The 17,358-nt window shown below is 49.9% G+C and overlaps 1 protein-coding gene across 1 annotated transcript in view; it reads left to right on the forward strand.

The window, feature by feature from the left end:
- The first annotated feature begins 4,587 nt into the window (after positions 1 to 4,587).
- SERPINA4 (serpin family A member 4) overlaps positions 4,588 to 17,358 on the forward strand; it is a 44,458-nt gene continuing 31,687 nt past the window's right edge. Inside the window, 1 exon segment of the mRNA XM_007447337.1 lies at positions 4,588 to 4,678. Coding sequence (XP_007447399.1) covers positions 4,588 to 4,678 — 91 coding nt within the window.

The following is a 17,358-nucleotide window of genomic DNA, read 5'->3' on the forward strand; positions in this document are numbered from 1 at the left end:
ACATACTGTTCCCTCTGCTTGGTACGGTTTCCCTCTGCTCCCCATCCCAGCTGCTTCCCCCTCTTTTCTGCCCAGGTAGAATTTATTTCTATAGTGAATAATGAAAATATGGCTGTGAAAGTAGGAAATCATATAGAAAAATATTGAAGAGGTGCAACAGTCCTTTTTAGAATGAAGTTAGTTAAAAGAAAGATGAATAAAGCACTAGATATTAAGCTTCATTTCCATTTGAAAGACCAACCACTGTTTTACATATTATTAACTACATGAAGAAAAATACACCCATATGCAGTTTTAATTAATAGCTATGGTTCAAAAACAGATATGCTCCCAGCATTCAAAGCTTTTCCCAATTGTCATGTTCCCAGGGCCTGATCCCCCACACTGGGTCAGACCCTCCCATTACAAACTCTCAAAGCACCCCATGACCGCCTTTCATCATGTTCACTAGAGCTCATGATCATACATTTATGTGTTGTTACTCGATTCATGGCTGTTTCTTTCGCTGGATATTAACTCCATGAAGGCAGGGGCCAGGTCTGTTTGTATCAGCTTCTAGCCCAGGGATTGCTGCCCCATAAGTCATTGTTTCATGCAGGATTTGATTGTAGCCCACGTGGGGGTGGAGGGAAAATTCAGACCCAGGAGCCATCACAATGCGTGGAGGTGAGTACTTTACTGAAGGGCTTCTTGGTAGAGAAAATTCCATAAAGAGGTCATAAAGGATTGAGCACTGAAGGATGAGTAGGGGCTCATTAGGCAGGAGGTGAGCATGCCCAGTAGAGGGGACAGCACCTCTCAACAAAGGAGGGGGTGCTGAGGCTCAGAGGCTTTAAATGACATGCCCAAGTCACCCAGCTACTAAGTGGCTTACCCTCCTGTCCCATGTCCCCAGTGGCATACGTCATGGACCTGAGACGACTCATGAGGGTTCTGGCGTTCATCTGGTGTCCTCCTACCTCCATCCCCAGGCTGGTGCCAGGGAAATGGTGACTGTCAGCGAAGTACTCCACGGGGGCCCTTTTGCTCCCACATCTGCGTCCTGGGTGCAGGATCTCAACTTTCTTGCCCTCCTCCACCCTCTCAGAGAGAGGCTGCTTACTCTGGTGCTCCCCAATCTTGACACTTAACACCCTAAACCAGCTCTATCCCTGTCCAGGCTGCCTTCCTTACCATCTTTTGTGGGGGGTGGATCTCCAGGGCCCTGTGGGTACCCAGGACAGAGGAGAAGGTGCTTACTGAGTACACACACGCTTACGCGCGTGCACACACACACACACACAGACCACACACACACACACACACACGCTAACCGGGACCGGGCAGCTCTCTTACCTTGGACTGGAGGTGAGGAATGACTAGCTGGACGCCCAGGTCTATGGGGAGCCCCTCCCTTCCTGCTCAAACTAGATGTCACAGCTGTTTGCTGCCTACGCCTAACCACTAGGACAAAGGGAAGTCAATTCACCTCTCTGAGCCTCACTTTCCACATCTGGCCTATGAATGTCCATTCTGAATGCTGGAGGGGTAGCTGAGACCAGAACACAAAAGGCACTGTGAGCTGTGAATGTTAGGGGTTGGCAATTGCTGCCAGCTCAGGCTCCTCAGGGTCAAGCCAGCGAGGATCCCCTCGCAAAACACCTTCAGCGTTGGCTTTGGGAAGTCACAGCAGGAAACAACGGAATCAAGCGCTTCAAGAAACCTCATACTCATATTCTTAGCCCTGTGAACACTGGTGCCTCCTAGTGGTCACATGCAGACCCTGCAGGGGCATGCTTTCCAGAGGCGGTGCACGGACCCCATTCACTCTTCAGCTGAGCTTGTTGACAGGTTCAAACCCCAGGGCTTTTCGCTTTGGACCGAAATAGTGGCTCTGGAGTCAGACAAACCTGGCATTGAGTCCTGACTGCTGCTACTCTAGGTTGTATGTACTCTAATGCTGGACCAGCCCCACTCCTGTTTTGCTGGGCTGAGTCCAGAGCTCCCGTGTGGACCCTGTTGGGGAGATATCTGTGTAGCTCACATGCCAAACACTCAAAGCCAAGGGCTCTCAAAGGGGAATTAACCTCTCTGAAGCAGTGTGCTAGTTTCCTCAGAGCCCTAGAGGGGATTATCATTTGTCCTCAATCATTGTCTATTTCTGTAGGGATTCTGGGACAGGAGCCTCTTCACATTAGTCAGTCAATGGAGCTGCTGCTGGGAGGAGATATTCTGTGAATGACAAGGATGAACCCGATCCAAAGATCTGGGGCCACAGAGTTAATGCCATTTAGTAGACATTCACTGGGAACCTGCTTGGAGCCAATATAAGAGTGAAGGCAATGGAAAGGCAAGAAGGAGGATAAGGCAAGCGTCTCCCTTTCCCAAAGACACTTTTGTTCTAAGATTAGAACCCGGGTCTCACTCATTCTGAACCCCAGGTACTCGTCTTGGCTCACAGCTTCCCCATATTGTCCACCAACAGTCAGCAGACCTTGGGGGTGTTGTTTATTAAATCACAAAACCCCTCCACCTGCCAGGCGGAGAGAAGATCCCTGTCAAGTGGTTGTGGGTGGGGCCTCTAATCCTGACATTTGAGTGGGGAGAAAGCTGATGGCCACAAGTCAGTGGTGCGGCCTGTTTGGACAGCGGTTTGGGGAGCGCATGACAGTGTGAGATTAGGTGAGAAAGTCCCTGTGGTCTCAATCCCAGGGAGACAAAACGCATTCAACCCCAGAACATAGTTGGGGTCTGTAGCAAGTGGGATTTCCCCCTTATCTCCCAGAAGGATTAACAATCTTTCCAAGGAAGAGCAGGTTATTCATTCCATTCTCCCTAATCATCAGCAGAAAGTGTTTGTTTATCTTGACCTTAAACGGTGTCTCCATGGGCAGTGTCTGTGCTCCGGAGCCCGCGGCCCCCTCTGTGCCTTTCTCATCCATCTTCAGGGTAGCCTTGTGTACCGCCTGAGGCAAACAGGAGTGAAGTCAGTGCTTGCGAAGCCACTTGGAGGTCCTGGATGGGCAAAGGCCAGCAAGAGGCCCAGAGAGGGAGAGGCCTCTGCCAGAGTCACCCGGCACAGCAGTAACTTGGCTGGTGCCAGCTGCCCCCAGGGCTCCTGGCTTTTCTGCTGTCATCACTGAAGGATGCTCAACAAGTAGATGCAGCATGAAGGAAATAAATGATGCAGGGGTTGCATCAGCTACAGGGAGGGGGACAGAGTGGGGTTTGCTATGTTTCCCATGACTTACAGGGAAGCAACAATAGTAATAATGGCAGAAAGGCTATCCTGAACTTTAGCTAGATGGAAGGGAGGTGGTGGCATCCCTGGCCCAAAGCCTCCAGCCCGCTAAACACTCCTTTCATCCTCCTGGTGGAATGTTAAGAAGGAGTCAGAGTCCAGGGTCTGATGACTCAGACCCCAGATCCACCTGAAAGGCATCAACATCTGTCACCAAGTCATTGACACTGGGAAATTGATGGGCTTCTGTGAAATACTGATACATTTCATTCCATTCTACAAAATGCTAACAATTTTACTGGCAAGCCAAGAGCTGATGTTTAAGTATAGAATCGCAGCTATCAACACATCTGACTGCAGAAAAGAAAAGGGCCATTGAACTCAATAAAGGCCTATAGGAAAGGGGCAGGTGGTATTGAATGTTTATGCAAAGTCTGCAGCAGGAAAACTTTTAAAACCAATAAAGTTCTATTAACTGTCTTTCTTCCTGTTGCAGGCTAGAAAATACAGCTGAGTGAGCCACCTCACTCAGCTCATCTTGGCAACTCAGATCCTTCCCAGATTGGCTTGAATTTAGCCCCAGCCAATCCCCACCCACTTGGGCTCCACGCCTTCCCACTTCCTATCCTTAGGCCATGCTGCTTCCCCTACAGGAAGATCTTGCCTGCACCCTTCTCTGCTTGCTGAAATCTTCCCGCTTCTCAGTGCCCTTTAAGCCTAAAAGTAGGGTTGCCAGATAAAATACAGGATGTCCAGTTAAATTTGAATTTCAGATAAACGATGAAATTTTTAGCACAAGTATATCCCATGCAATATTCAGGATAAACTTATACAAAAAAAAATCATTCATCACTTATCTGAAATTTGAGTTTCACTGGTGTCCTGTGTTCTATCTGCTAAATCTGGGCACCCTACTCCGAGTGGTCCTCTCTGACTGCCGCCAATAGGCAGGTGCTCAGCCTTGCTGGAGACCACGGAGTCCTTTGCTTGCTTTCTCTACGTTACATAGAACATGTTCACGACTTAATCCTCACAAGCCCGGGTCAGTTCTAGGCCTGATGAATGTTCCAAGCCTCCATCCATTGTTTGCTGCATTGAATCAACTTCCAAAGTAGGACCAGGAGATCGATGGTTCAGATTTGAAAGACTAGAAACACGAGGCTTGGGAGGTTATGTGACTTGCTCAGGGTCATACGGCTGGTTAGAGGTGGAGCTGGATTCGAGCCCTGCCTGACTGGTGGGTGAACTCTTGGATCGTACAGCTGCTGTGACAGTGGCTCTGGCCTGGGGCTGTATGAAGGCTCCCTGTGCTGGAGGGGGCAGCAAACTCGGCCAGGCAGGCTTACCTCACCCACTCTCAGGCTTCGATGACGGGAGATTCTGGTGAGATCACCGTGGTCCTCAAAGATTCTGGTGACACCCGGGTAGGAAAGAGTCTCCTTCAGGCCGAGGTTTTCGGTGATGAACAACCGGGGCACAAACACGTCTGTGACCCTGGGGAGCAGAAAGTGACACAGATGAGCAGAAGGACCCTGCCGCTTTTCCAGGCAGTTTCAGGAGAGGTGATGATGAGGCATTTGTCCTCCCAGCCCCTGAGGTCTCAGAACTCCTCTCTATCCACAGAACGAGGAGAGGCTCCTTAAGCCTGGGATGGGGTTTTAAAACATTCATGCTCTCTGAACTGTGTTCCTAATTCCTATCAAAACTGCCTGTGCCCTCATCCACAGAAATGTCCTCGAGCCCCCATTTCTCAGGACGCCTTCAGCGCAGCCATTGAGGGTCTCCCCACTGTAGCCTCAGCCATGCCCAAGCCCTGAGCTAATCGTGACCCCAGCAATCTGGTGCTAGAAGCAGCAGAGTCCTGAGACCGGAAGCCAGGCAGAACTGAGTTCAAATCCACTCTGCCTTCCATGAGCTCTGTGACTCGGAGCAAATGATTTCACCTCTCTAAGCCACTTGTATGAAAATGATGATGGTAGCACCCACAGGACCAGAAGAGGGCTAAAGCGAATGCATGGAAAGTTCTCAGCAGCGTCAGTGTTCTCCCCTTGGCCTTGAAGGAGCAGCTTCACGTCCTCCGTGGGTGGGACTTGGGTTGGCCTCCCTGCCCTGGGCCTGGGGTCAGATGCCCTGAGGCACCTGTGGACCCTGGATTCCTGTCCACCTGGTCGTGGACCCCATTTCTTCTTGCCTCTGCAAGGACCTCATTCCTGCCTTCGTTTCCTTTTTCTCCTGCACCGTCCATAAATGACATCTACTGGATCACCCTCCAGGGCAGATTGCAGGCTCTAACTACCCCCATCCTCAAATCAAAAGCAAAAACATCTCCCTTGGCCCCTAGTCACGCCTCCAGCTTCCAGCCCATGTCTTTTCTTTCTTTCAGGGCAGAAGCTGTCTCTACCATCTCCACGTTCTCCCATTATTGCCTCAACCCATTTCTCCAGAGTTGCCGCTGACCTTGCCTTGCTAGAGCCAGCAGCCAAATCTCCGAGAGAGGCACTAGACAGTCAATGCTTTGTTCCATTTCGAAGCGCTCCCACCCAAGTCCGTGCCCTCTGCTCTCCCTGTCCTTCACCGGCCACTCCTCTCGTCCTCTGCGGCTCCGCCTCCTTGCCTGTCTCTCATCACCATCGTGCTCCCAGGTTCCCCACTGCTCCTCCTCTCTTGTATATCTTTTCTTCCTCCTGAGGGTTCTCATTCTGTGTCGTGGATTTAAATACCAACAGTGGGCCCGGTGACTCTCAAACTTACCTTTCCACTCATCCATTCATTCAACACATTTTTTTTTTTTGCGGTAAGCGGGCCTCTCACTATTGTGGCCCTGGCCACTGATGCTTTCCTGTGGTGCTCCTGTGACTTGCCTCATTATCCTGTCAACAGCCTGGTCCCCGAGAAGGTCCAGTGTGCAGCCATTACTGGTCCAGCCACTTCCATTTACAAATGGGGAAACTGAGGCCAGAGAGGGAAAGGGACCTGCTGAAGGCCACCCAGAGACCACTGACCATCAAGGAACTGGAACCCGGACCTCCTGACTCCCGTTCCCAGCTACCCGGCCGCCCTCGCTGTCTTCAGCTGGGGGAGCCTGTTACTTTCACACCTTCCTGTTGAAGTTCATGTTATCAGCACATTCTCAGCAGCACCGGGGGCTTGCAGGCATCGGACTAATCAGAACCCAGGAAGCCTGCCAACTGAGTGACTCTGCAGCCTCTTTCTAGGGTTTTTTTTCTTTTTTTTTGCGGTATGCAGGCCTCTCACTGTTGTGGCCTCTCCTGTTGCGGAGCACAGGCTCTGGACGCGCAGGCTCAGTGGCCATGGCTCATGGGCCCAGCCGCTCCGCGGCACGTGGGATCTTCCCGGAGCACGTGGGATCTTCCTGGACCGGGGCATGAACCCGCGTCCCCTGCATCGGCAGGCGGACTCTCAACCACTGCGCCACCAGGGAAGCCCTGAACATTTATTTTTAAAGCAATTTCCAACAAGACTTTAGGTCACCCCAAAGAGGTTTCAGTACAAAATGTTGAAAGTCTTTCCTAAAAAAAAAAATCTAGGCAGGTAAGAAAAAAAAAAAGAAAAGAAGAAGAGAGGTATAAACACAAGTCATAAGAAATTTAGGATGTATTCTGTAAATAGCAAAACTCGTTGCATCCAAGATGGCATTTTGAAACAGTGGAGACAAGGTGATCAATTCTACAAATATTGGGAAATGAGCACATCATTTAAAAATTAAATTAAAGGAAAATCTGTTAGAGTGAACTTCCTAAGCACTATGCATACAAAAACCAGAAACCATGAAAGGAAAGATGGATATAAAGTAATATAATGTTTTAAAACTCTGCACAGCATACACAAAATAAGGACCAATCACAAACAGGAACATGTGTGCATGGTAGAGACCTAATGGTCTTCACAATGGAGACTTCTTATGCATCAGTAATAACCATATATGCTCCTTAATGGGCAGGTAAGGGATGTGGGGAAATATGCATTGAAGCATTGTGAATGGGGTCTGGCTTTGCTTTTCTTCATCTCATTCTCTTTGTCTTACTTTCTTCTTTACCCTTATCTCTGCAGAACCAGACACTTTCATACATACTGTTGACAAAAATTCAATTAACTTTCAAGTTAAGGAGAAAAAAAGGAAATGCTATTCACACCAAACTGAGGATTATCACTCAGGAAGCAGATTCTCAGAAAGCTCTGAGAACTGTTCCACCTGTTAGAAGTCGAGGGCGCAGTCATATACATTTTCAAGACAAAGGATCATACATCAAAATAATACACGATTATTTTACATAAAGGTCACCAAGGATCCATAGTCTGGGTATGCACGTGTACAAAGCAAGCAGCGAGTCACCGGGATCCCCTACAGAGCTGAGAAAGCTATTCCTTTAAGAAGTTACATTGATAGCATCAGAAGAAAGAAAAAAACCTGATCTTTACTGAGGGGGGCAGGGCGCTCCCATCTTTGAGGAGCTCTGGCGAATGTGTAATGCAGATGCACACTGCACGTTGAGGAAGGAGGGAGGAGGCACAAACAAACACATGAAAAGAATTTTATGTTTAATTTTTCTTGTCCTGCCTTAAAAGATAAATTTTATTTCATCAACCTTATTAGCAGATACATTTACTGATAGGTATTGCGTATTTTTTCATGTCAACTTTGTCAGTTAGATGCTGTTAGACTCATTTCACAAACTGAGGTTCTTATAGCCAGATAATGAACAGACCCAGGACTCAAAAATCAGATCTTCTGGTTCCAAATCCCTTGTTCTAGGGACGTCTCTGGAAGGCCATAAATGAAGTCAACAGCCATAGTATTTTGGCAGCCAGCACTGATCCCTGAAGCCCCTGTCCAGAATGGTGGTCTAGCCCCTACAGCAAGGCATGGGGAAGGATGCAGGATGCCTATTTGAGTGGTCACCTTGGCCCTTGGTTCTCTCCCCTAAGACAGACAGACAGACAGACAGACAGACACACACACACACACACACACACACACACACACACTCCTGGGTGAACCTCCACAGCCCCTCCTTTTCCTTGGTCAGTCTTTTATTTACTTACTTTTTTTTTTTTTTTTGCGGTACGTGGGCCTCTCGCTGTTGTGGCCTCTCCCGTTGCGGAGCACAGGCTCCGGACGCGCAGGCTCAGCGGCCAAGGCTCACGGGCCCAGCCGCTCCACGGCATGTGGGATCTTCCCGGACCGGGGCACGAACCCGTGTCCCCTGCATCGGCAGGCGGATTCTCAACCACTGCGCCACCAGGGAAGCCCCGTTGCGGAGCACAGGCTCCGGACGCGCAGGCTCAGCGGCCAAGGCTCACGGGCCCAGCCGCTCCACGGCATGTGGGATCTTCCCGGACCGGGGCACGAACCCGTGTCCCCTGCATCGGCAGGCGGATTCTCAACCACTGCGCCACCAGGGAAGCCCCCTTGGTCAATCTTTTGTGGCCTTCCCCCGGTCTTGCTGCTTCCAGCCTCCTGGCCCTCAGGCTTAATCTACAGATTGGCTAGGCCTCCGCCCAGGACCTGCCGAGCCTGCCTCTGCCACTCCTACCCCTTCCTCTGGATCAACCTGGCCAGAGGGTCCTGCAAGCGTTCACGCCAAGAGAGCGACAAATCTGGTTCCCTATCTCAGCCCTCAGAACAGCTCAGGCCTGCTTTTCCTTCCCCTTCCCAAATAGCACCTAGCACTGTGCTAGGCACACCCATGGGGGCTTGGCAGATGGCACCACTGGGGCCTGGCTTGCTAGGACCGAGTGTCTGACACCCAGTAAACCTCAGAGAAAAAGGGGAGTAGAACCATCCATCCCAGATTCCCCACCCGGGGCAGAAGAACAGGGGTGTCGGTGCCCTAGCACTGCTGTAGGGTACCAGTCACATGACATGGATGTTGGCTCCTGCCCCACTTTGAAGGTGCAGGTTGGAAGCAGGCAGTCTGGGAGGTCTGGACGCACGAGCTTGGGCCTGTGTTCTGGGTTCCAGACATAGGTGACCCATAACGTACTGGGTGACTGGGGAAGCCATCCCTTGTCCTGGCTCTCCGTTTATCCACGTGTTCAGTCGGGGCCAGGGGGATGCACTGGGTCTATGGTTACCTGAGGGGGCCAATCTCTTGCTAGTCATCCTGAAACCATGCCTCACAGGCACAGAAGCTGGTGCCTTAACAGAAATCCTTGAGTGTGCAGGACTGAGTGTTTTGTGCCATTACAAAACAGCAGACAAGGGAACAGTTTGTTAAAAAACCCCTCTGCCTGTAACCCGCCTTTACTGATTAAGCCGCTTTCTTTTTTTTCCCTTTAATTGCATACCCTTCAAGCTTCATGTAGCCAAGGTAACATCACAAGACTTCTTAACCACCGCTATAGATAACACCTCTGAGGTTTGGGTCACTAAAGTAACGGGGGGCTTTAGTTGTTTTCCAGAAACCTGGAGTCAGCCCCTGCCCAGTTCAAGCTGGCCAAGACTGGTTGAGACCACCAACTTCCAGACTGGGCCAGCACAGGTGTCTGATGGATGACCTTTTGATGTTGGAGGGCTGAAAACTCCGCCCTCATATTATGCTAAGCCCTTCCGTTTTTTAACATGTATCCCATGAAGAAGCAGGTGACCCAGATATGCCTGCGAAGGACACTGATTGCCTCACTTTCTCCCTCCTGCCAACCCGCTTTCCCCACATCTAAGACCACCCTGCTTATTTATCCTATGAATATCTCAAGTCTCTGGCCTTTGGTGGTGTGGATGTTTGTTCTTCTGTTTCCTCACTTAGCTGCCTTGTCAATAAACTTTCTCTGCTGCAGACCTCGGCATCTCAGTGTATGGCTTGCTGTGCATCAGGCATACAAGCCTGGTTTGGTAACAATACTGTCAATCAATTCCACCTTAAATAACACAGACCTAAGTCTAGCCAGGACCAGAGTCTAGTGCAACAGAACAGAAGATATAGGAACAGAACGTTTCAGAAAAATCTTCATGGGAGGAACATTGTAAATTGCAGCCCCTCCCCCCCTACCCTGCCCCCCAAAAGCCCCTAATTTAAGGTTTTATTACCCTTTAGGATAAGCCCACTAAAAGTGTCCAGATCCCAATTCTAATGGGGGGATGGGTAGTTTACCTCCCCCCAAGCAATTCTCTGGACACCAACTGAGTGTCCCACAATTCAACTCCATTCTGTCACTATCTACCCAGAGATCACATCAGATTCCACAGTTTACGGGTTCAGCGCCCCCCTCCCCCAACTTCAGATGCCGGTCACAAGTCCAGGTTGTTACCTGTGCTTCTGAGTTTCCCAAGACACCCTCTTTGGGTTTGATTAATTTGCTAGAGTGGCTCACAGAACTCAGGAAACCCATTTACTCAGTAGATTACTGGTTTATTGTAAAAGGAGATAACTCAGGAACAGCCAGATGGAAAAGATGCATAGGGAAAAGTAGGGGGAAAGGTCATGGAACTTCCATGCCCTCTCCAAGCCCCACTCTCCCCAAATCTCCCTGTGTTCACCAACTCAGAAGCTCTTTGAAACCTGTCCTTTTGTGTTTTCATGGAGACTTCATTACATATTCGTGATTGATTAAATCATTGGCCTTTGGCAGCCGATTCACCCTCCAGCCTCTCTCCTCTCCCCAGAGGACAGAAGGATGGGACGGAAAATCCCAGTCCTCCAATCACACAGTTGGTTCTCCTGGCAACCAGCCCCTCATCCTTGGGTTACCTAAGGGCTTTCCAAAAGTCATCTCATTAACATAACAAAAGGCATCATTTTATGGATCTCATCACAGGAAATTCCAAGGGTTTTCGGAGCTCAATGCTGGAAATTGAGGAAAAAAACCAAACACATATTTCTTATTATATCACAATACTACACCCGCCAATTTGATTCCAGCAGTGTGTGCACATGCACACACACACACACACACACACACACACACACACACACAAATTTAATTTTTTCTATGAGGGAAGGGCTGCTATAACTCCCACTATACAGATTAGAAAATTGAGGTTCGGGATAGTGAACAATCTGTCGAATATCATATTGTTAGTAAGTGGATGTACATCCTCCTAAGAATATCTTGATATAAAAGAAAGAAAAAAATTAAATGTAGAAGCTATTAGCGGAAAAAGTTTAGGAGAAATTGAGGAAAAACTGGGACTCTCTCCACAGCTCCACATAAGGTCATTGCTATTAAGTGCTGAGCTCTTGGGGACAGTCTGCAGCATATTTGTCAAACTCTCCCATCATGCTGGGCTCGGGGACAGAGAGAAGAGAAAGGCAGGGCTGAGCAGGCTAGGAGAAGGGAAGTGGGCAGACAGGATGAGGCAGGAGGTAGATGGGCCCCAGGCTGAGTAGCTGCAATTTGTCCCCTGAGGACAGACACTTCAAGATCAATATAATGGCAGGAGCAGAGACTAGCTGAGCCCTGCTTGAGTAAAAAGATAAGGAGGCTACATATTCCTCATTCTTGAGGTCAAGGAGACCTCCCAAACTACACCTTGCAGAAAGGTTCCTCGGGGGTCAGAGAAGGGAGAGGTCACTAGCCCATAATATGTCCTGCTGACATCCCAGAGACCCTCGCACTGGAGTCCTTCTTGGCTAAAAGATGTCATGCACATCTGGAAGGGCCCTGAGTCAGACCAAATATGGACACGGAGCCAGACAAAGCAAGACGTTTGGCCAGAGAGAACCTGGAAAACTGCCCCCGTATAAATGTTTAAACCATCCCAAAGTGGCCGACACTCTCTGAACACACCCGTGTGTCTTTCTGCACCTACTTTGCTTCTAATAAATGCTCTATCTGCTTTACAAGTTTCCGTCTCTTTGCTGAAATTCTTTCTCTGAAGAAGACAAGAGCCAAGGCCCTGCTTCTAGCCACTAGAAGTGGCTCAGTGGTCCAGTGGTTAGGATTCAGCGCTTGTACCGCCGCGGCCTGGTTTGATTCCCAGTCAGGGAACCGAGATCCTGCTTCAAGCCGCAGCACACTGTGGCCACCTCAAGTCAAGGACAGGCAGAGACTTGGGTGGGGTGGACTCACTGGTGCATGCGCTCATCACAGGTGCACACTGAATGAAGTCAAGTCCTCCAAACAAAACCCAGCAGCATCTGGCTTCCCTCATCCACTCTCAGCCCCACTATCAGGGAGGCATTGTGGTCCCGAGGTGCAGCACAGGTCCTAAAGCCAGGGAGACCTGCATTTTAATCCCGGTCAATCACGCATTAGCCGGGCCACCTGGCCCAGGTCGCCTCACTTCTCTCTGCCTCACTGTTTCCATCTGTCCAATGGGATCACAGAAGTACCTGCTTTGCCCACTCCACCAAGATGTTAGCAATGCTATCAAATGCAACAGGCAATGTGAAGGTGGCAATTTAATAATAATTAGTAATAATAGCAGTAATTAATAATAATAGTCGTAGTAGTAACGGACATGAGGAACAGCTGATTCTGGTCTTCCAAGTCACGTACTGCTCATCATTTTCATCCTCTGGCATCTAGACAGAGTGTGTTGGGGACTTAATGCTGCTGGAGGCCCAGGAGCAGGGCAGTTCTTCCCCATCAAATAGAAAATGCTATAATAATGGATCAGGCAGTGAGAACAGAGTTTTAAGGAAGGCTGAGGTCTGTAGGTAATTTAGTTAGCACAGGAAAAGAAGTCCGTCTTTGAGTAACTACTGGGTGTTTTATGTGCTACAGTGCAGTCAAGGATGGGAAATACTCATTTCTGAGTTTTTAGAAATTGAGGAAAACAGAATGGCTGTCTACCTGAGACCAAGGAAAGGGCCAACGTCTGGGGAAGCCGAGCTACGTGGGTGAAGAAGTGATGTGGAAACCCCCAAAGGCTATATATCATTTTCCAGCAATGCTCCACACAATCCCACACGGGGTCCAGGACCAGCCACAAGCCACAAGTGCAGAAATGAGGAATGACAGAGCTCTGGAAGCTGTCATCACAGGCTTACCCTGCGGATGGAAGGAGGCACCAGGCATATCAGGAAAATGGGAAGGAAGGTTCCTTTCATTCATCCATGTTTCCAGCACTCCTTCCAAGATGAAAGAAAGCAGTCTGGTGAAAACCATGCATGGGCTGGTAAGAAGATGCCCTTTACTTGCAAGGGTATGCTCTCAGCTGGCATCGCCTGTTTGCTGATACCAGATTGTCCTTTTACAGAGGACTGGCTCTACAATCCAGAATAAAATGAAGGACAATTGCTTTTGGGGAAAGAATATATTGATTGAGATTTACTCATACTAAGATGTAAATGACTGCTATCTGATACCATTAATGGGGGCAAGGAAAGAAACAGCAGAGCCCTGGGAATCTGAAGCAGGGGAGAAAGACCTCTGAGTTGGGAGAGATCAGAGAACGGGGGTAAAGAAGGGCAGGGGTTGGAGGATTTGATCTGGGGTCAGAAAATCTGGGTCTGGGCTCCATATCTGCCACTGTCCAACTGCACAACTTCCTCAAGATACTTCATGTCTCATGATCTTGATTTCCTCACCCATAAAATTGGGCAGGAACGCTTGAGAAATCCACTGGGAGGATTCATTGAACTAGTGCCTGTAATAGGGGCGGTATAAACCATCACTGCCTCTGTATAAACTGTTCCATGACTTTGGAATTTTGCAGGGGTCCCTCAGGGCCAGACCAGTAGCTTTCATACCCTTCCCTTCAGAAATAAATAAAAAAAAATACTGCGTGCCTAGCTCTAAATCTGTGTGGTGTTAGGATTAAAACCTACACATCACACAACCACCAACAGTCTCCGGGCACGTTTCTAAACACCAGAAAAACCTGACCAGTCAGCTCCTGTGTCGCTTCCAAGGCCAGAAACGATTTCCCTCCTCAAATGACCAGCCAAGTCATCCTGGTTGTTTCCTGGGGGTTCACAGCCTGAGAAGAGGTGTGGGTCTGGAAAAGGTCAGATTCCTTGTGCCTCCACAAATCTTACCATGTCTCTGTGCCTCAACTTGTTCACCTGTAAAATGGGCATAATCCTATCTACCTCCCCTCTGTTGAGATAATCCATGCAAAGGCCTTGAGCTGTGTCTGACACATGGAGGCACTCTGTGGGAATTATTGCTTAATCACTATCATTATTATATATCATTTAAATTATTATTTTATGGTGACACTGGTTATGGAGATGGAGTCACAGAAGGCAGAGCATCTCCACAGATATGTCCACATCTCGCCACACCCACCCCACCTCCCAGTTGCAGCTGTCTCCCATCTGGCACACTCTGGCGGCCTTGGGTGCGCTGGGCTGGGCAGGAGGCTTGTGCCACAGATGTGTGGGCAGGGCTGGATGCCAGAACCAGGAGGCAGGTGCTCTCAGCCAGCCCTTGGCGGCTATGACTCACCTCTCAGGTACAGCTGGCGGAGGTGGGGAGCAATGCTCTGAATTCAGTGCCAGGTGGTGGGGTGAGGGAGACTGGGCAGAGCTGGGACAGGGCGGGGCCCTGGGGGGTCTTCGGAGATGGCTCTGAAGTCCGATTTGGGCATGGTCGCTGACCTTGGGGTGGGATGCGATTTGGGTCCATGTTGGCATTCGGGAGGAGGGCTGCAGGTGGGCCCAGATGTTCTCTGGACCAGTGTATCTGATCCCAGGGACTTGATCTAGGCCAGTGTAGGCACTTAGGGGGCCCATGGGAAGTGCAGGGCCCAGGGGCTTCTGAGGTGGTGGCAACGGGTGGCTGGAGACAGGCAGGGGGTGGAGCTTTGAGTCCACGGTCATTTGAGTCAGGGCTTCAGTAGCCACGGGCGAAGGGGAGTGGAGTCCTGGCCACGGGGGGTGGGAGTGGGCAGGGGGACAAGAGGCTGGGTGCAGGACAGGGAGAAGAAGCAATAAATCAAGACCTGGAAGACCGCTCTGATCGCCCAGCACGTTCCCTGGAGCTCTTCTTTGCCACGAAGACTGTTTTCTCCCACGTTCTCACTCTGGCGGGGCGGGCGGGGGGCAGTTTCTGACCTTGCCGTTCTCTCTGTGCTGTGGTCTCCGCCGCGTCTCCCTGAGTCTGAAGCGCATCCCCCTGGCTTATTTTATTCGTAGCGTTCAGCACTTCTGAAATGGTCTTCTTTCATCTGCCTGCTTACTTCTGCATGGCTGGCCTTCGAGCGTTTGGATACCAGCTCCTTGAGTACAGAACCTGGCACTGACCGCAGCTGCACCCCCAGCTCCTGGAACAGACTAGGTGTGTGGTCAGGGCACAGACGCTTGGGGTGTTGGGAAACCTGAGTGAGGCCAAGGACTTGAGTCAGACACTGGACGGGGACTCGTGAGACGGCAGCGTGGCAGGGACATGCTGTGGGTTTTGAGTCAAACAGACCTGGTTTGAATAATTGTCTCAGCTACTAGCTAGTTACCTCAGCCCTGGCAAATTCCTGCACCTCCCAAAGCCTCTGTTTCCTCCACTGCATAATTCAGGAGAAACGTAGGAAATGTCTCAGCTCACAGCATCTGAGTCAGCGGGAGATACTGGGTTTCAAGAAGGCCCAGGTTGCGAGAGCTGTGACGTGAGGCTGCCAGAAGCTTCCACCTGCTCCGACCTTTGCACTGGTTTGTGTGCCAACTTTATTCTCTCTCTCTCTGCAGACTGGCTTCTGCTGTGATCAGCTGGGCTTCCATCAGGGCAGCAAAACCAAGGTGAATGATGGGATATAAGGGATTACTCCAGGGATGAGGGTCCCCAGGGTTCTGGGAACTGGTGAGAAGTCTGTGGAAGGTCCCTGCATCTGGTGGCCAGTCATCTGGTGGTGATAGTGATAGTGGTGCTGGTGGTGGAGTGTTGGTGATGGTGGTAGTAGTGACAGTGGTGGATGCGGTGCAGACAGTCAACAGATCCTTATCCTAATAAATATTTAATTACAATTTCTGGCTGACAGAAAAAGCGCTGTTATATCCCTTTTTCTTGAAATATGTTTTAATCTTTAAGCCCCTCAGCTTTGACGTGTTTTCGGTCATCTATCCCTAACTGGGAATAAAGGTTCTGAAGGGATTCAGGTAGCCTTTGAGAGACAGGTGGGGGAAATAGCAGAGGGTTCCTAGAGTGGGACAGGGGGTGCCCAAGATGGAATTCCCACTCTCAGCCTCCCCTCCACTACCATTCATTCATTCATCCAAGTCTTCACTGACTGTTTCTCTGGGCCTAGCACTGTGGTAGCCTCCGGGGCTACAGTGCTAAAATATTCCCCCAGGTTGCCACAAATGTAGGTTTTCCCTAGAAAAATACAATGGCTCCCTCTCCTTTTATCTGGAATCCAGTGGGAAAAAGGTCTAAAAATTCATCCCTAGGTTTGCTATGTCAAAGTCTGCTGATCTAGATAATTAAGTCCCCGAACGTGGATATTTAATAAAAGGAAAAAGAATACAGGCATATAACCCCTCAGCTGAACTCTGTGCTCGAGTGGCAAAGGAATTGAGGTGACAATCAGGGTGGCCAACGTCTTGGGAACTTTGGGGGCTTTAGGATTCTCCTGGGAGGGAGTGAGAAGGAGGCCAAGGGGTCCAGGCGGGCAGAAGCCCCTCTGGACCTGGAATGCAGCCTGTGGAGAGCCCCCAGCAGTGCGGACAGGAGGCACTGAGCACGATCAGGTGATCTCCAAGTGGGCACGTGCCACCCGATGGCTTTCCTCCCCACTCTATCTCTAATCGAAGGGATAAAGTGTGCCAGCAGCTCTCATCTCCCACCTGGATGGTGACAGCCACAGCTATAGGGGTTTCTTTGGATGATGAAAGCTCCACTCTGCCTCTAGAGGACTGTGGTAGAAAACAGCTTTCTCTGTCACTTCTTGAGCTGCTTGTGATCCTGTTTCCTTTCTGTCCTTCCCAGCAGTTTCTAAAGAGATGCCTTAAGCCAACATTCCCTTGAACTTCTCTTTCAACAGGACTTTGATTCTGGAGCCGTTGCATAACGTCACTTTCTAAGGGGGCTCAACCTCCCACCATCAGTCTGCCTGGCTGACCTGCTCCTGTTTCCAAAGCAGCCCCCGCAGGAGACTGGTTCTCTGCTGTGGTGCTGGGTCTTCGAAGAGAAAGCAAGGGCATCTTCCATTGCCGAGTAAGCGTTTGTCCTCACAGCTGAGCTTTCTGCAGTTCATCACTCCCCAACGTGTTGGCCTCTACCCACCTTTCCAGAAGCATTCC

The sequence above is a fragment of the Lipotes vexillifer genome, unplaced genomic scaffold (assembly GCF_000442215.2).
Source record: "Lipotes vexillifer unplaced genomic scaffold, Lipotes_vexillifer_v1.1 scaffold1017, whole genome shotgun sequence".
NCBI classification, from domain to species: domain Eukaryota; kingdom Metazoa; phylum Chordata; class Mammalia; order Artiodactyla; family Lipotidae; genus Lipotes; species Lipotes vexillifer.